At 41.5% G+C, this 19,674-nt stretch overlaps 1 protein-coding gene across 1 annotated transcript in view; it reads right to left on the minus strand.

Annotated features, from left to right (window-relative positions):
* The window catches only part of cd81a (CD81 molecule a), a 39,853-nt gene extending 21,755 nt beyond the window's left edge, over window positions 1-18,098 (minus strand). The window contains exons 1-2 of the mRNA XM_020585798.1: window positions 17,837-18,098; window positions 9,121-9,235 (exon numbers count right to left, since the gene is read on the minus strand). Coding sequence (XP_020441454.1) covers window positions 9,121-9,235; window positions 17,837-17,902 — 181 coding nt within the window. The 5' untranslated portion in view covers window positions 17,903-18,098. The remainder of the gene's footprint in view (window positions 1-9,120; window positions 9,236-17,836) is intronic.
* Between the last annotated feature and the right edge of the window lie 1,576 nt (window positions 18,099-19,674).

Genomic DNA, 19,674 nt, shown 5'->3' on the forward strand with positions numbered 1-19,674 from the left:
TGAGCATTTAATAGTGAATAATATGTAATGTTTCAAATGAACCTAGGTATGTTTAATCTTCCCAAAAGTGTTTTTTTCCAGACAGACTTTTTCTTCATTTTATGTGGTCTTCAAATATGAAAGGCAGAGTCATTTTGGTAAAAACCTGAAAATATAAAAAAAGTATGCCATTTGCAATAAAAATTTCCTAAAATAGTTCATTTGTATTTAATGTTAATGGTTCAAAGAATGTCAGGCTGAATGGTCGGCCCCCACACATGTTCACCTTACCAAATCTGGCCCTCTTTGCAAAAAGTTTGGACACCCCTGCTCTAGACTGATACGCAGGGGCCTTGAAGTAGCGGCAGCTGATGTCGAGGTCTACACAGGCCGAAAATGGAGCGCTGCCAGACGGCTGCAGGTGGCCGAGGCAAGGCTAAGACAAAAGGTTCTGATTAGGGTGGTGGCAAAAGGACGAGCAGGCCTCAGTTACAGTCCTAGCCTTTAGGTCAGCCGAGCTAAGGAAAAGGAGTTAAAACATCTCCAATGCCAGTGCAGTCTAGGTGTGCAGGTGTAATATTCCTTGACAGGCACTGGACATCTGAAGAAGACTGTTTTCAATAGGGCAGAGATGATTACATTAGAGGACACGATTCTTTTTACTATAATATAGCTCACTAGTTGATTATGTCTATGTCTGCACTGTATATAATGATTTGTATGTCACCACAGATGATGTAACGGGGGTTACAACTATTTATTAGGTCTTATGAAAGCAACTTTTTATCTTTTAACTTATTAATTATAAATATGACATTCTTCTTACTCAATAAGGCCTCATAAACTGAAGGAGATCCATTTATTCGGGTCATTAATACTTAACGTGGCTCTAACAATACATATATCTCCTCCATAGATAGGAAAACAACAATATATGTACTAATGAAAAGATTTATAACACTCTAAACAAAGCGGGTAATTGAGAAACCCCATATTTTAAATGGAAAATTGCAGATATTGCAACTTCTCCAGCCTTACAACAATTCTCTATATAAACAAGGCATTAACAGGTGTGCGCATTTTAAACTTACTATTAACTCCCACTGAGTAGTGGAAACATCACTCCCTTTCAAGTAGCTTCAAGGTCGGTAAATCCAACCGGTGGTCACTGTGTCTTTCCCCACACATCCACATACAGTCCCACAGTAGTGAAATTAATTCCAACATGTAGCGTAGCACCAACAATAACATAATGGATTCTTAGAATCCTCTCGTCAACCAGCAACACATCACATGCAGCAGACACACTGGCCTCAAGCAGTCAAAACAAACAGGTACTGTGTTCCAGGGGAATCCAGCATTAATGACCTGATCATCCTCCGCCCCGGGGTGCATCATGGACGGCTGCTTGTAAGTTAGACCTGGTCAGGTAAAACAGCGAGTCCCTGTACAGGAACATTCCCAGACAAGCAGTAACCTGTATTTTTCTCCACGTCCTCTGGTCACAGTGCAGCAGCAGGAAGTAAAATATATCCACAAAACCGCACGCTGTTGAAAAATTTTATTTTTAAAATGGCACCTCTGGATATCAGGCAAGCTCACATGAACACGCAACTGCCTGGAGATTCTGACAATTCAAGGAGATCCTTAAACTATTGTGTATTGTTAGAAAAAAGTCTGTATTGTTAGACAAAAAGTCTCACCAGCGAGAGTTTGTGAGACGTGTATAAACCGAGTTGATTCTACATAGAAGTACTAGAACATACGCACACCTCATTTTTGAGCTTTAGGTGACGTCTAAGATGGTAATTCAGCGTTGTAACATTGTAGACAAGTCAGAAAACAAGGAAAAGCATGCCATGGGCTGTTTAAGAAATAACAGTATTGATGCCACATCAGTGCTTAACAATGGCAAATGTACAAACATATGAACCATGCATGGCATGGGTCTGAACTGAACATAGCTTGGACAGGGAGACAGACATGAAGGAGATGGGGCTACACAGAGCCACCCACCTTGGGCCATGCAGTCTGCTCCACTGGGCTGATCACCACAACACAGTCACATCTAAACTGTTAGCTATTAGCCTAACAAGCTTGCTGTGGTAATACATGCTGGTCTTGTGTCAAAATCCATTCCTCTATCAAGATGCGTTTCTATTGGTCCCCCTCTATGGTTATGGTTAGGATAAGGTTAGGAGAAACACATCTGTTTGGGGAACAGATCTTGATGCACCACCAGCAGTGGTCAATAACGGACATCGGGCAAAGCTGAAACTATTGCATCTCTGCATGTTTATGGTAGTTTTAAACTTCAGAAAAGTTGGAAAGATATTCAAATATGCAAAGTTCTCAGATCAAGAAGTCATAAGAAAAACACTGTTAAAACCCAAATGACAGCTCTGTCCAAGTGTAGTAAAACAGAAAACAAGCTACAGCCCAATTTTCATCAAAACAAGTTGTCATCACGGCTGGTCAAAGACAAGTTCACAGAGACCATCTACAACAGGGGTGCCCACACTTTTTCGCCTGGCGAGCTACTTTTCAAATGACCAAGTCAAAATGATCTACCTACAGTTAAAATACTAAACATATATTTATTTATATACAAAGTATTCCTTATGTAAACACAATATATGTTGGCGCACCTTGCATAACTTCATGAACCTCAAGATACACTACAGTTCAGTACTTTTTTGGTCATTAGTTTACTCTGATGACTTGCACTGAATGGAATCAGCCAGGGCTACATAGTCCGGACAGTAGCTGCTGGTAGCCAGCGTCCAGCAGACTTCCAAATGGTCATCAGTCATGGTGGAGCGGTATTTGGACTTAATAATCTTCATGTGGGAAAATGCTGACTCACATAAATAAGTAGAGCCAAATAATACAGTCAATGGCACATTTCCTCATGTTGGGGTACTTTTCCTCCTTAAGTTCCAAAACGGTCCATTAGCCCTGGACTTCAGCTAAATGTCAGTCTGTAGTGTCAATATCTCATCCTCCACTCCAGACCAGTTCAGGTGAAACAGCATTGCAATTTTTAATGTGAGTGAATCAACCTCAATATCTTCCCTAAATGGGGAGCACATAAATATAGCGACTGGCTCAAGTGAGGCAAAGTCTTGAAAGTGTTTGTCAAACTCTGACTGACAGATCTGCTTTGTGTAGCGCACAATGTCAAGTTCTGCACATGCTTTCTGTTGCATCTCTCAGTTCTGCAAAATGTTGCATTTTTCATTTGAAAGCATTAACTAAGGTCATTATATCGACACAAGATCTACCAACACTACCTTTGCAATCGACTAGTCAATCACGATCGACGTATTGGGCCTACAAAATTCAACACCAAAAAGAGGTACTACTACTACTACTACTACTACTACTACTACTGGTGAAGTCACAGAATAATTTTTCCAACAAAAATTGATCTAAACTATGCAAAAACATTCTTTCCAAATTAAATGTTGTAGTATAACCAACAGGTTACTTATGGTTAAACTGATGGTACCACAATATATATATATAAATGAAGTTATTGAATATTTTTGTTGTCTCTCTTTCAGTGCTGCACTTTGCAGATGATCGAAAATGGCGGTCTTAGGGCAAAGACACACCAAGTGGACAGTCGCCTGTCGGCCCCTGTCGGGCCGTCAGTGAGTGTCTGTTGAGGCTCGCCGTCCCACTGTGTCCCACACTATTGGTACTAGTCGATCTTTGTTGGCGACTTTTCGGCTGCTTCAGAATGTTGAATCGGTCTTGGCGGTTGGGCTTCATCGGTAAGAGAGAGTCCACTCTGGCTGTTGAGCTTCGTGAATCAATTCATTAGAAGAAAACTGTTCAGGAACGCCCCTTCAGCCTGTCACTGTGATAGTCATGATTTCACCCATTTAGTGTGATTGCACCTTGTTTTGCACCTCCACAACCTCCTTTCTTCTTCCACAACCAAAAGACCAAGGACAGAGAACATCAGTGTCATTTGTGGTGTCTGTGTGGTGTGTTCAAGTATCACTTTTTCAACCTGAGTGGCCCAGACAAAGCCAACATGAGGTGAAGCAGCAGTCAGCCTTCGTGGCTATTAGTTCTTTCACGTCGGCTTGGTGTGTGTCTGCCCTTAGGTTGTAGCTCATTGTCTACTTTACTACAGTTGGAAAGAGGCGTCATTTCAGTTCCAACAAAGTTTTACTTATGTGACGGACTTACTTTTACTGTCTTTTTACTTGGGAGGTTTTATTGCACACATACAGTATAGCATAGATATTGCTAACTCAAGTAAAGTCTCACTTCACCTGGGCTCCCTCTTTCCACTGCAGCCTCAGCTGCTGTCTGCACAGCATGCAAGAGCTGAACCCCACCCTCGGTGAAACATCAACAGAGCAGGAGTCAGTGACGAAAAGCTGCTCCATAAACATCCAAACCTTATTTTCCATTCCACTAATCATAATCACTGGTCTTTTTGAGTCCTGAAAAAATTATCCCGGTCCTTACAACCTGACACCCCTAGGATCTTCGAGTGCACCAGTTATTCATATTTGCACACACAGATTTTTACTCATGAATGTGAGTGAAATAGACACACTGTCAAGCCTCGACACTTTAGTTGCTTCATCTGGTGCCGAGGGTCGCAGGGCATAAAGTAACTAGCACAGGGCCTCTGCTTTGATGTACTACTCACATATAGTGTATACACAGAGTTTCTCACAGCTCAACAGTGCAGCAGACAGTAACTATGATATAGAAAAAAGCGGGCCACATCCAGCTTTTGACTCAGTTGAAACCCATTTATGGGTTTTTGAGCTAAAATGTTTGATATCACTGACAAACTGTATTTCAGTTTCATTCACTATCGGTGCAAAGACCAAAGTGTGCAATTATTAGACCACTCCTTTTTCGGATATAATGTTACGGCAGTAAGAATCGGTGTATTCAGCTGAACAGCGCTGTCTGACAGAGAAACGTGACATGTTTTTACTTAAATGTCATGCAGCAGCAGCAGCAGCACACCAGCATCAACTGAAACAACACATTTGAGAAATCCATTCTGACAACATTAACCACAGGAGGTTAAATGCTTACACAGCACTTGTTGATATAACGTTGATGTGATGTTAATGTGAAACTCTGTAACATTAGAATTAGACAACTGGATTAGAGATGATGTTACTCTGCAGCTGATATCAATAGCTACATGCTAACAGAGCAGCTGGGGCTGCTTCCAGAAGAATGAAAAGGGTGTGATCGAACTTTCTGAGATGTTCATGAATTAGTGCTAGAACACTGTTAAACGGTCATTTGTAATGTCTTACAGTATGAGGGTCACATGTTTTGAAGTCATACAGTCTAATGGTGGAGACTGCAGTGTCTCAGTATCTGAAGACAGGCTTATTACAAGCAGCTCTTACTGGACTTTCTTATTCAGAGACAATATATCTGACCTTGTCCTCATTGTACTTTGGTGGCTGATGGAATAAGTAGTAGTTAAACAGATTCTGTACTGTCTAATGTGTATGGTCCGTTTCATGGGCTCACAACAAATATATCTAAGTCAACTGAGACTGACTGAAGTGTTTTTTATTTATCAAGCAGAAAGACTGGCCAATGTTTTCCACTGATGCAGGACTGACGGGAGCTGATACACATCTGAAATGGTTTGTGAAGACTGAAATGCACAAACTAACACAGATAGGGTTAGCAAGCTATCACCTCACAGTTCAGTGCAAACACAAACCAACACCCACAGATGATCACTACCACAGTTGTGTAGACCGAGTATAACATATTAAAGAAAAAAAACAAAAACCATTTTAGTGTTATCAGTGGCATACTTAAAGTTTGGAGTTCTGTATCAACATGTTGGCCCAATAAAGTTGCTTGTTCTTCAGTAACAGCATAACCAGCAGTCCCTCTCCTCTCTCTCCATGCATCTATATGCCAGTATTACACATCACTGTGTGTCTCCTCTCTCCCGTAGTGTTCTCTTTCATTCTCCCTGTACTTTTCTGCAGGTAGCCCTGGGTCTGGAGCTGTATGTTTCTGATGAGCAGTCACTGGCCACATCAACCTACCCAGTGTTTGATTGACTGTTGTGTTTGTTATGTCTTGTTGCTTTTCTCTCTCCTCTGTCCACTTAAGGTAGAAGGCCGCCCACCAAGAGCCGGGCTCTGTCAGAGGTTTCTTCTGTTAATAGGGAGTTTTTACTCCCCACTGTCGCCAAGTGCTGCTCAAAGAGGATTTGTTGGGTAGTCCTCTATAATAATAATAATAGACCATACTTTGTAAAGTGCCCTGAGATTACTTTTGATCTGGGTCTGTATAAATAAAACTGAATTGAATTTCTAATTGCATCCATGTTTCCCTCGTTTACATCTTTTCCTTGTGGCTTAGTCCCCAAGTAAAATATGCAAGGAGAAACTATTTAGAGAGGAAACATGTTTTAACTGACAAGAGATGTCCTTTCCCCCTATCCTGCATGTGACTTCTTCAATCAACCGATTTCTGATAAAGGGGTGTATCAATCTGTTACAGACATCCGCAAAGGATGCACTTGTATATCTTTGGTTGCATACTTCCAGCAACCTCAGAGCAGAAATGAGACCTTTAGGATGTCTATCATTATAGCAGACAGAAGTGACTTCCGGGTCAAGCAAAAATCAAGGACCAAAAAGTGATATAATAAGGGAATTGGGATTCACTTCTGGTGGTCACTGGTGCTGCAGTCCCTGCAGCCTGTACCTAGTGAATGTGCTTCACCGGTAGAGCAGTCTGGACCTGGAGAGGAGGCCCAGCGCGGTGCTCCGTTTATGGAATTCCATGGCATTCATACAGTCTTATGCAAAAGTTTAGGCACCCCTTGATAAATAACAGATTTTGGTGATTTTTTATTTGAACAGATGTTAACACAGTTTCTCTTGGAAATGGAAAAAATGCACAATATTTTCTGCAAACAGTGATGCATAGTTACTTCTTATGCCATAAATTGAACAAAAATAAAAAATAAAAACATGATTATGGCATGGTGCAAAAGTTTGGGCACCCTAAGAGTTCCAGAGTCTCAAAGTCTCTCACAAGGTATCAGACCTTAATCAGCTCGTTAGATCTGATGCACAGCAACAGCTGTCATTGGTAAATGCCAATTTCAAAGCTGTACAAATACTTTGACTCTTCAAACCTTGTGCACACACTTGTGGACACCCAGCAACCATGGGTTCCTCTAAGCAGCTGTGTAAGACCCTGAAAGTGAAAGTTATTGATGCCCACAATGCAGGAGAAGGCTACAAGAAGATAGCAAAGCGTTGTCAGCTTGCAGTTTCCACAGTAAGAAATGTAATTAAGAGATGGCAGATCAGGGGAACTGTGGAGGTCAAGATGAGATCTGGAAGACCAAGAAAACTCTCGGACAGAACTGCTCGTATGCTGGTCAGAAAGACAAATCAAAACCCCCATTTGACTGCAAAAAACCTGCAGGAAGATTTAGCAGACTCAGGAGTGGTGGTGCACCGTTCCACTGTGCAGCGATGCTTGCACAGACAAGGCCTTCATGGAAGAGTCAGCAGAAGAAAACCTTATCTGCGTCCCCATCATAAAATCCAACGTCTGAAGTATGCAACAGGACATCTACAGAAGCCCGATGCGTTTTGGAAACAAGTGCTGTGGACTGATGAAGTTAAAATAGAACTCTTTGGACACAATCAGCAAAGGCATGTTTGGAGAAAAAAAGGAGCAGCATTTCATGAAAAGAACACCTTGCCAACTATTAAGCATGGGGGTGGATCTATCATGCTCTGGGGTTGTGTTGCAGCCAGTGGCACAGGAAACATTGCACGGGTGGAGGGAAGAATGGATTCCACTAAATACCAGCAAATTCTGGAAGCAAACATCACACCATCTGTAAAAAAGCTGAAGCTGAAAAGAGGATGGCTTCTACAACAGGACAATGATCCTAAACATACCTCGAAATCCACTATGGAATACCTCAAGAGACGCAGGCTGAAGGTTTTGGAATGGCCATCACAGTCCCCTGATTTAAACATCATTGAAAATTTGTGGGTAGATCTTAAAAGAGCTGTGCATGCAAGACGACCAAAGAATATTACAGAACTAGAAGCCTTTTGCAAGGAAGAATGGGAGAAGATCCCAAGTACAAGAATTGAAAGACTTTTAGCTGGCTATGAAAAGCGTTTGCAAGCTGTGATATCTGCCAGAGGAGGTGTTACTAAGTACTGATTGTGTAGGGTGCCCAAACTTTTGCACCATGCCATAATAATGTTTTTATTTTTTATTTTTGTTCAATTTATGGCATAAGAAGTAACTATGCATCACTGTTTGCAGAAAATATTGTGCATTTTTTCCATTTCCAAGAGAAACTGTGTTAACATCTGTTCAAATAAAAAATCACCAAAATCTGTTATGTATCAAGGGGTGCCTAAACTTTTTGTCAGGAGAAATAAAAAGCATGGGAACAAGGTCAGCAGAGCAGCGAGAATTGAAACATATGCTCTCCTCAGGTTTTCGAACTTTGGCTAGGTTTAGCATGGTCATCCAACAATATAACATTGTGCAAATAAGATAAAACAACACAATAGGTCCCCTTGAAAAGCATTTGCATTTGAATAACTCCACCGAGCAACAGTTAGTGTAATTGGGCCTGCTTAGTGGAGGGCAATGCAGTCATGTGGAAGTAATGCAACACCACCATTTTGAGCAAGAGAATTTCTTCAAGTCAGAGACAGCATGAAGACGGCCACAGACAGATAGTAGACAGTGGGTACATCTCATGTCTCCTATAAACAGTTGCTTCCTTCACTTGCGTCTTTTCCTTACATCTTATTTCCACCGATGTAAGATACGAGGAAAATGTGAGGAGAGAGGACTCAAGGAAACATGTTATTAATGACATGAGTTTCCAGTCACCAACTGATTTCTGATAAAGGGGTGTGTCACTTCATAATAAACTTGCATCCTCGGTCATAACTCCTCCAGCACTGTGCTCTGTCTTTGCTCCTCAGTCCTCAGAATCAATATAAGAGACTGGGAGCATCCTACATTCTCAGTCGACCAGAACGACTTCCGGGTCAACCGAGCATACAGGAACAATCCTATAAGAGACATGAAACATACCCACAGCATGCATGAGATACTTACTTATGTAGAAAGTAGTGGGGGCATGGTCTCCCTCATAATGGAGCTCCAGTAGGCTGCTCGTCTTGGGTTCATGTCTCAACCACAGTGCCACACCCAGGATTACACCTCCTGCAAGCTGCAACATACAACACATTGTTCTTTCATTTCTTTTCATTCACTATGCTTTTGTTTATTGCACTAAATTGTGCAGTTACATTTTTAAACCTGTTAATTTTTCCCCCATTTTCACATGTATTGGGCACAGTGAGCAACATTAAATGAGCCAGAGGCACACGCAGGATGGTACAGTTCTATAGCATGTGTCACCACAACACTCCCTGCAGTTAAACTGCCCTGTGCTTCATATTTGCATTTTGTTTTAACACTACAGACAAAGCAGGACTACCTGTGGGCAGTTATTGCAAAGAGGGCCTAGTCTTTGCTGAAATGGAAAAAAAACCCATTAAAAGGTAAATTTCAACAGTTTCAGGGATCATTTGCTTTTTTGTCAAAATCTGGATAAAAGGATTGATACCACTCTATAAAAGCAACGTTCGGTAAACCTCCTCACTTCAGCAAACCTTGCGGTAACTACATGCAGGAAAGCAATTAATGGTATTTCCCAAAATGTCTAGTGGATATTTGAGGGTATGTTTGAGAACATGGGGTGAGAGTGGAGGATGCCGAGGATAGAGTTAGGTGGAAACAGATGATTCGCTGTGGCGACCCCCAACAGGAACAGCTGAAAGTAGAAGAAGAAATTTGAGAACATACAAGCACTGATTAAGGCAGCTAACATTTCAGAGACCCTTTGTTGTCATTCCATTCCTTATTTGTCTTCTTTTCTGCCAACTGAGGGAAAAAACCATGTACATACAGCAATGTGTAACTTTGTTTACTGAAATGTCTTGTTCTTTAGGATGGTCTGCATTGACACAGGCCTTCCCAAGCCCTTTTGTTTGGCCCGGGACAAAGAAATGCTAAATATAACTAGAGTTAGCAGATACCTCAGCTGGCACACAAGAACAAACACCCCTGTACACAGCAGCAATAAAATAAACCACTAAGTGACACAACAGAAACCCCTCTGCTCCACACATGTTCGGATAGGTTATAAATATCATATTTCAGTACATTCAAACTAGAGAATGTAGCTAAAATGACTATCCAAATTAAACTAGCTAACAGTTTCTGGGAAAAGCTTGACCCAAAACACGCTGAGCCACACCCACTCTCTCCCCATCCTCCTCCTCCTCCTCTATGGTGAGGCCCATTCCAGAGCTAAAGTCAGTCGCTGCCTAGCAACCAGATCAACACCATAGCTGGCAAGAGTGCAGAAATTCAACGCACGCACACGCACACACACACACACATAGACCTATAGCAGCACCACAAAAACACTAATTAACTTTAAGAGAACTCCCTGCATCCTACCACATGAATTCCCAGAAATGAGTCACTGAAATGCATTAAAGGTATAAATACATTTCTGAGAGGCTCCAATTTACTAGCAATGGGCATCTCAACACAAGATATTTAATTTTCACTGAACTATTCAACAATTATTTGAAACCCCCCCCAATCCCCATATTGCCAATACTGTCATGTGCGTATGCTGTGACTTTAGGTAGGTACTTTATTGATCCCACAGTGGGGAAATTTCTGTGTTACAGCAGCAATAGAGAACAACCAACCAACAACCTGTAGTCCCCAATGTTTTGCAGTGGTGGAAATATATTGACTATTTAAAAATCATTGCCCATCCCATGCTGTAAATTATTACACTTGTGCACATGATGAATAGATGGAGAACACAGACAACGCAGTTGAGAAGAGCCATTGTCCCAGTGTTAGCTAGAGCTTCAAGGCAGTGGCTAACAAAACACATCCACTAATGGTTACCATGAGAAAGTAATAGATTATTTAATCACAAATCCATAAGATGCTCTTTGAGACATAATTTATGACTTTGATACGATACCTTGAAAAATATTGATATTTGATAGAATTTTTGATAAAGCACAGAAAAACTGACACCCAATTGTGGGACTTTATTGGCACACATTCGACACCAAGATGACTGTCTAACCATATGGACCAGCATGATTACATTTCCTACAGTCAGCTGACACCAAACAGAGCATATCTATGTGGGTGGCTGACATGTAGGTGTGCCAAACTCTGAGTCCTCACTCTTAATGACTCAAGATGGAACTGAAGGGGAACTCAGAAGATGCTTCAAAGATCATTTAATGTGAGATCAGCACAGTGGTCTAAGTTTCCCTGACACTTTTCCCTCTGGTCTCTATTTCTGCCTGCTGCCTGTAGTACAGAGGGTTGGAGAAAGCTGGGCGTGCTGGAGGAGAGGGGGATGGGGTGTTGTGTGCAGTTCCCATAAAACTCCTAAACCATGGCACATTTCCTCCCCCCCAACCCCCTGTAGCCTCTTAACCCTCTCAGTATCCAGTGTGATTTATAGCAACAGGAGGTCTCCTTTTTAAAGAGCCAGCCTCCATGGCAGACAACTCAATAGCTGCATATTATAGCCAAAGCATCTCTTCAAACGGACATGCCCGCTCAGACAGATCATTTCACAAAGCCCTTTACAGCTGAACTAAAAGGGTTAATGTCTTGAAAAAAGGAACCAGAGGGATGCTGTAATACATCACTTAGTCACTTCTCAAGAATTATTACATATCAACACTTCTATAATCACCATGTATTACACAGCAAGTCACACACACACACATCATTTTCCTTTTTTATCATTAGGATTCATTAGAAATACAATATTATTCCTTATGTATATGGAGTCCAAATTAAAATGTCTTTGAAACACAATACCAGACTAGCTTTTCATACTGGCAGCACTGGTGCCACCAAGTCTCTTAGAAGTAGGGGTGTGACAGTACAGGATTTTCATGGTATGATAACGTCTCAGAAAATATTACGGTTTCACGATATTACACAATTACTATTATTACCAGCTACAATGACACTCAAAGGAATTGTGACTAGACTGCAGAGCTAGATTGACCCTAAATATTAAAAGGACTTATAAACATGATAAAAAAAAATTTAAAAATGTACTATGTTATATTACTAAAGCAAGTTAACACCAGTAATAAAGTATTCACATCTTTTTCTTAAGTAGCCTACACCGTCACAAGTCCTGTATTGTAAATGTTAAGTATTTAGCATTATTAATTAAAGTATTAAATGTAGAAGTGGGTGGCACAGTTGCCTCACAGCAAGAAGGTTCCAGGTTCGGGCCCCACCCGGGACCTTTCTGTGTGGAGTTTGCATGTTCTCCCCGTGCTTGTGTGGGTTCTCTCCGAGTACTCCAGCTTCTTCCCACAGTCCAAAGACATGCAGCTTAGGTTGATTGGTGTCTCTAAAATTGCCCATAGGAGTGTGTGTGTGTGGGTGTTTGTTTATGTGTTAGCCCTGCAATGGATTGGCGACCTGTCCAGGGTGTACCCGCCGGCCGGGATTGGCTCCCCCCCGTGACCCCGTTCATGGACCAAGCGGAAAAATGATGAATGTAGAAGTAGGCTACCCAGTGCAGAACAATGTTACACTATCTATCCCAGGGGTGCCCAATACGTCGATCGTGATCGACCGGTGCGCGCGTACACGTGTAGTATTTTTAGTGTAGGTCAATCATTTTGACTTGGGCATTTGAAAAGTAGCTTGCAAGGCGAAAAAATGTGGGCACCCTTGATCTATCCCGTAATATTATATATTAGGCCTATATCATTTCATTAACAGCCTATCACTCATGCATTGATGTAAAAGCAGGGTCTGACTGTCATTGCTGGTTTAGGTGGAGCTCTGCTGGACTGTTTTGTATCCAAGTGCAACTATTGATTATTTTCCATTACAGACCGATCTGCTGATTATTTTATCCATTACATCAATTAACTGGTTTGTAAACAATAGTGAGAAATGCCATCACAATAAACAATTAATCAAAATAGTTGCTAAATTTACTGTAGGTGCATCCAAATGCATCCAAACTGGTCCTGTCTGTACCTTCACTTACACACATGTACTTCTGTCTCTTTGAGGACACTCACTGACATAATGCACTCCCTAGACCCTAACTCAAACTTAATTCTAATATGAACCATAAACCAAGTCTTAACCCTCAAAAAGCTGTTTCAGAATATGAGGGTTGGTCAAAATGTCCTCACTTTCCAAAAATCTCCTCTGTAGTAAAAAAAATATGTTTTAGTCCTCACTATATAGCAAGAACAAGAACATACACACTTTGGTGAACCAGGAAAGTTTGTGTCTGTGCTTTTGGGGTCAGATCACGATCAGTGCGAGTCCTGTTGTAAGTCAGAGATTAGCAAATGAACACGATGTGGAAAATTACTTCAATAGCACATTTTAAGACAGAAAATTATATGCCCATAAATTTTAATGTTTGGTATTAAAGTAATAAACAGGACACATACTTTGAACTGCATGGAGAGATTGTGTTCTCGAAGGTGAATGAGATATCTGAAGTAATCCCACACTGCTGATTTTAATTTCCATTCTGGTGGGTGGAGTTTGGTGACAGGCCATCAGCTTCAACTCTCTGCCATTTGTCCGCTTCATGCGTGCGGTGCCCGTTGTGGAATCTGACAGGCAGTCGGGAAAGAAAGGTGTGCACGCATTGTTTTTTTTTTTTTTTTTCCCCCCCCTTCAATACCAGTAGTAAGCAAATGTGCATGGTAGGATAACCATCAATTTTCATACCATGGTATACTGTGAAACTGGTGCACTGCTGCAACCCTCTTTTTTTGGAAAAAAGATGGGACTTACATTTATCATGGGGAAGAAACGCGTCACCCAGCACAGCGATGTAGCTCACTGGTGTGCGACTGTGTACATAAAATTCATTGCTGGTTTCAGTCTCTGCATGGGTTGTGGCCCAAAACAAAGAAAATCACCAAAAACATCATTTCGGTAAAAATAAATACAGTCAAAAAGTCAACCTCTTTGACACAGTCTTTAGCCAGCTGGTATATACACTTCTCTCTCTCTCTCCTCCTGTTTTTAAGTATAATAAACATTTGTTTATTAGAATATTAGGATGTATCTTATAATACATTATCAGCAAATACTATAATGTCTGAAATACAGACATGTAAAATTGATTGAGGCGACAGTGTAGCGGGTAGAGCGGTCGTCTCCCAACCGGAAGGTTGAAGGTTTGAATCTCAGTGCCTGCAGTCTACATGTCAAAGTGTCCTTGGGCAAGAGACTGAACCCCCGTTGCCCCCGATGGTTAGAGCCATTGGTTGAGTTGGTGCCGCAGATGGCTGCCATCAGTTCTCTACTGGAAACAAATTCCTTGTGTGCAACATACTTGGCCAATAAAGGTGGTTAAATGATTAAATAAAACCCTCACTGCCGGCTGCCTGACTTTCTGATGAAGCCGCTTTTAAACTGATGGATATGTCTGCAATATGTCAGCCCGTGGGATTTACGGCACTATAGTATCATCTAATGTATCCACACTCTCTCCGCTAAGAGGCTGTAACAGGAAGCGTAATCTGCACCTGCAACATTAATGACAATCCTTCCAGATCCAAGCGTACTTTGTGTTTAGGCCTAGACCTTGGGCCTCACAAAGCTGCTCATATGGGTACGGACTTTAAGTTAGTCTGCCCCTTTTTTTGTTCGCTCAGTTTTGTTTTTGTCTTACTTCCAGTTGCTATTGTGGGTGATAGTAAATGCAGGTAAAAAGTCATAATCCTGACAGGCTCATATGGGCTACCAAACATTCTCTACTGGGATCCACATTTATGAAGAGATCATATGGCCTGACATCACCAGCACTAGTTATATACAGCATTAAGTAGCTTACTTAAAACTAACAATGACGCAGCTTATTTAGTAAGTGATACAGTATAATTTGCATTTCCAATGAGCAATCAATAAGCCAGATGACTTTTGCTTTGTTGGTCTTATTTATCAAGTAGAATTCAAACATATCTATTGGCACTACTAGTATGGTAAAAATATCATTTCATGATTTTTTTCATGCAGGATCACAATCCTTTACATGTAGTTTTTTTAAAGATTATTTTGCAAGTTACTGAACAGTACTGCACAACACAATATTTTCCTATTTAAAAAAATAAAACTTACAAGGTAACAAAACCTAAGAGAAAAAGATAATAACCATACAGCAGTGTGACTAGACCATAAATCAGTTGTTGCTACAGCAGCACAATGAGCGTGCTGAAAAAATATTTGCAGCTGGTGTCTCATACCGCAGATTAACTACTTTGAGCAGTGTTTTGAACCCCTAATTTTTACACAGCTTTTTGAGGAATCATATCCTTGACCAGGTAAAATGTCGATGCATTAGTTACCTCTTTTCAGTGCTTACTCATTCTGTCATATGGAGTGCCTTTCTCAAATGCGGTCATTAGGAATCTTTGAATAATTGTCGAATAGTTCTGAGCAAATATCGAATAGCATTTTAGCTTAAAATGCCCGTCCCAATTATTTATATTATCATTTAGAATAAACAGCTTGTTTCAAAAATAATAAGCCCATGTAATGGCAAAGTGGACTGTGTGCCAGTGTTTCTAAGGAAACAAGTGCCCACTGAGTACACAATAAGTGCATTAAGCAACACTGTACTAACACACACTTTCAAAAGCCACACCCAGACAACTTCTATGATGTTCTTACAAATGCAGTTTATAAAAAAAAAAAAAACACAAATACCAAAGCATCCTGACCAGTCACCATAGCTATTAAAACATGACTAATTTGTCCCAGGACTGTGTGGGAGACCTCATCTTCATAAACAGGAGCCGATGTTTGTCAGACTTGCATAGAATATTCAACCACCTCTGGCTGCCCCTTACCGCTGTATTATTATATTAGATAACTAACCAGATATTTGCTAAAGAGAAGGCACAGGAAGATTACATGCAGCAGGAGTGGCAACATCTCATGTTTAGTGTACACAGAGGTTAAATGACAAAATGACAGAATCGGAGTACTTGCAGTATTCGTTGCTGAGATGTTTAACGCCGATAGACTCTTAGGCCAGCAGTGGCCTTCTCATTAATTTAAATGGAGCCAGTCTGTCAGGACAACAAGCATGTCAACATAAAACGAGGCAGTGTCCTCGGGCTAAAAAGGTGAAATAGGCCCAACAAAATGTGACATCATCCAGCAAGGCACTGTGTCTGTTAATCAAACACATGCACGCACGCACACACACATTCCTAGTAGATGACATTGTAATGGGACTGCTATATTAATATGGTCTGTCTTGCAATAATCGCAAAAAATAAAATGGTTGCCCCTGTGATAATTATTAATTATGAGGGTTGTAAACACCCGTGCTGTGTCCTGCTTTACTATCTGCAAACCTTTAAGTAAATTAATCAGTTACTCTAAGCAGTAGTAGTTAGATCATATTTCAGTATCTCAAAAACACCAACCCTCTCAATAATAATAATGTCCTTTATATGGTTTACTACTGGGCTGTTTTATTTCAGATTTCCCACTTATGCTTGTTTTCTTCTCAGCTTAGAAGCAGTCTCATGACAGGCGTTCAATCAGCCAGTCTGGTTGCTTGACACTCCACACAACGCTCTGTTGATATTACCTTTAAAAGTATAAGACTATTGATTTAGGCTACAACTGCTGAATTTTTAAAAACCAAAGAAAGAAAGGAAAGTACCAAATCAGCGGATCAGTGAAGGTCTATGCAGTAAGTCTTACACAAGAACAGTAAAAGCTAAACACCCACAAATATTTCCATGATCTAGCACCCAACAGAGGGGCTTGACTCACCAACACACACGCATTTCCTTTAATTTCTTGGGGGGACTTTACATTGGTTTACATTAATTTCCTGGAGACTACTCCTAACCATAAACACCAACTTGCCTAACCCTAACCATAACCATAACTTTACCCTCTCACCTCAAGTCACCGCCCTAAATTTCTCTGATTTACGTGGTGGAGACCAGCATCTGGTCCCACAAGGGGAGGCCCAGTCCCCATAGCGTGTAAACAGGTTTCGGCCCCCATAATGCCTGCAATGCCAGGCGCGCGCGTGCGCACACACACACATACACAAGTTGGGTGGAGGGCGTCACCTAAACAAAGCCATTTTCTAAACCCAAGTAAGTATGTACCGTACACAAGTGAGGACTTGGCACAGCAGAGCTACGAAGTAACGTTGTTAGCAGCCTAGCAGTCCATATGCTATCAGAACTCCAGCCACTGGCCTGAACGGTAATTCAGAATGGTTGGACCTCGTGTTTATGTCACAACAAACTTAAACTGTCGAGTGGACTTGCCATTTTGGGGCTCCGCTATCTTCTCAGTTTCACTGTATGGTTTTTAACACTTGAGGTGACTCTGCTCCGACCGTGTGTTCTGTTACATTCACCACCACCTATTTGTCGTGTAGTTACGTCACTTAACATGTTTTTCTGGCCTTTTGACAGGTTTCCCTAATTTTTCCATGGTCTTATATAATGGGTTTTCAAAAAATGTCTTTTAGCATATACAGTGTTTCAGAAGACACAGCGTTATAAACTATAATTCTAAGATGTACTACTGATGCTGACGTATCCAGTATCGTTCATTCCTGATGGAATTCCAGACTAAACGAATAGAAACCGCTAACCACATATCGGAAAGCGGCTGCGCAGCGATGTGAACACACATAAATAACACATTTAAGTCAAATACGCCTGTTTACCCAGAAGATGAAGTTGAAGAAAAACAGCAGGTACTTGATGCATTTGGTGCAGCCTTCGACTCCCATGGCGGTCGGTTAGACAGAGATTTTGTGAGCAGGGTTCACAGAACGACGGCTACAGAAGGCAGCTATGTCGACGGGTAACGGTCGTCTGAGCTGGGGATCCGATTTCAGCTCTGACACACAGGCAACACCCAGTCCACCCGCCCCTCACGGCTGAGCGCTCCGCCACAATCCAGTCGGTGTCGCCAGCTTTGACTGACAAAAAGCTGCCCAATCACAGCCTAGAACCTTTTTTGAACAGCTTTAATCAACCTCGGAGGACCCCTCTGTTGAACTCCTAAATATAGCTGATAATACAACGGTCCGAGAGGGTGATAAGTCGGCAAGAAGTTGGACATCTGGCCCTGTGGTGTGGTCACAACAACCTGGAGCTGAAAATGCTCAACACAGTGGACTTTAGGATGAGCTATCTGAAAAACTGCATCTAAACTCTGTGTACATATGTTTCTGTGTTTATAAGTACTTTATTTTTATTTTCCTACTGCACATTCCTTTTTTGCACATTTTTTTTGTTCCGTCAGTCTTATCTTGTTTACTTGTCTAATTGTTGTTTTATAGAAGAACATTGTACATACACACTGAGAACCACTGTACCAGAGTCAGATTCCTCATGTATTCAACACACCTGGCCAGTAAAGATGATTCTGATTCTGATTCTGAAGAAAATCCCACTTCTGACACCAGTGTGGTGATCTAGTGGATTCTAGAGATTCTGCCAAGGAATGACACTGGAGTCAGGCTGTCTTTTTATGCATGTTTACATGACCGATACACCACCCAACCCCGGATAGCCTCTACCTCTATTACCAGTTTCCCCCCAAAAGAACCTGCCAACCCAAAGTTTCCTCCCCCCAGATCACATGCTACTGTATGCCACTGCACCAGTCCTCACCCCCGCCGGGTGTGTAACTGTCCATATGTGGTATGCCCTCGTGTGTGTGTGTGTGTGTGTGCAGTCCATGGTGTTCCCCCCTGGCTCCTCCAGCAGGCTACAATATTTACTTATTGACATATCAGAGCTTGAGCTTATCAACTGTAGGTAAACTATATAGGACCATCATGTGTAAATGTATGTCAGCAGTAATCCTATCACTCAAACAGAACTGTCGCTGTCATTGTGGTTGTGGCTGTAGCCATGACTATACTTAGATTGTTCTCTGATTCGTGTGTCATGATTCATACTGGGCATAATGCAAATGCATGCAGGGGTTGTGTCTGTGCTAGGGCAGATGAAGCCTTAAGCACTGGGGCTTTCTTTCTATTTGTGGTGAATCAAAGCTTCAGGGCACTACTTGGAATCACTACAACACCTCACCCATTTTATTTCTTTTAGTCTGATCTGTAGCAATACAAGTTGAAGAGTCTGCATGTTATTAATATATTTGTGATACTTTTAGGGCAAGTGGCACTGTGGGCTTCATGGCTGATATTTATGTAACATATTTGTTGCTATGTAGTGTGATTGGAGGATGATATTCATTAAAATTAGCTGACTACTTTTATTAGTGTCCAGGCTGTGTGCCCCCCTCTCTCCCTCCCTCTGTATTTTCTCCTCCCTGTTTTCTCGGGTTCTCTGTGTGCTGTTCTGGAGCCTCTCTCTGCCCTGGTTGTTTGCAGCTCATTCAGATGTTTGGATCTGCTTGCTTCAGGAATCCCGTGGTTTTCCTTTTCTCCCCCCCCCCTTTAGGAGCAGCTGAAAGTTGCTTAACTTCTTCCTGGACCATGTTCTTTGTGTATGTTTACTATCCATAATGGTGTCAGCCTGGTTGTTCATA

This window comes from Monopterus albus, unplaced genomic scaffold (genome assembly GCF_001952655.1).
Source record: "Monopterus albus unplaced genomic scaffold, M_albus_1.0 scaffold377.1, whole genome shotgun sequence".
NCBI lineage: Eukaryota > Metazoa > Chordata > Actinopteri > Synbranchiformes > Synbranchidae > Monopterus > Monopterus albus.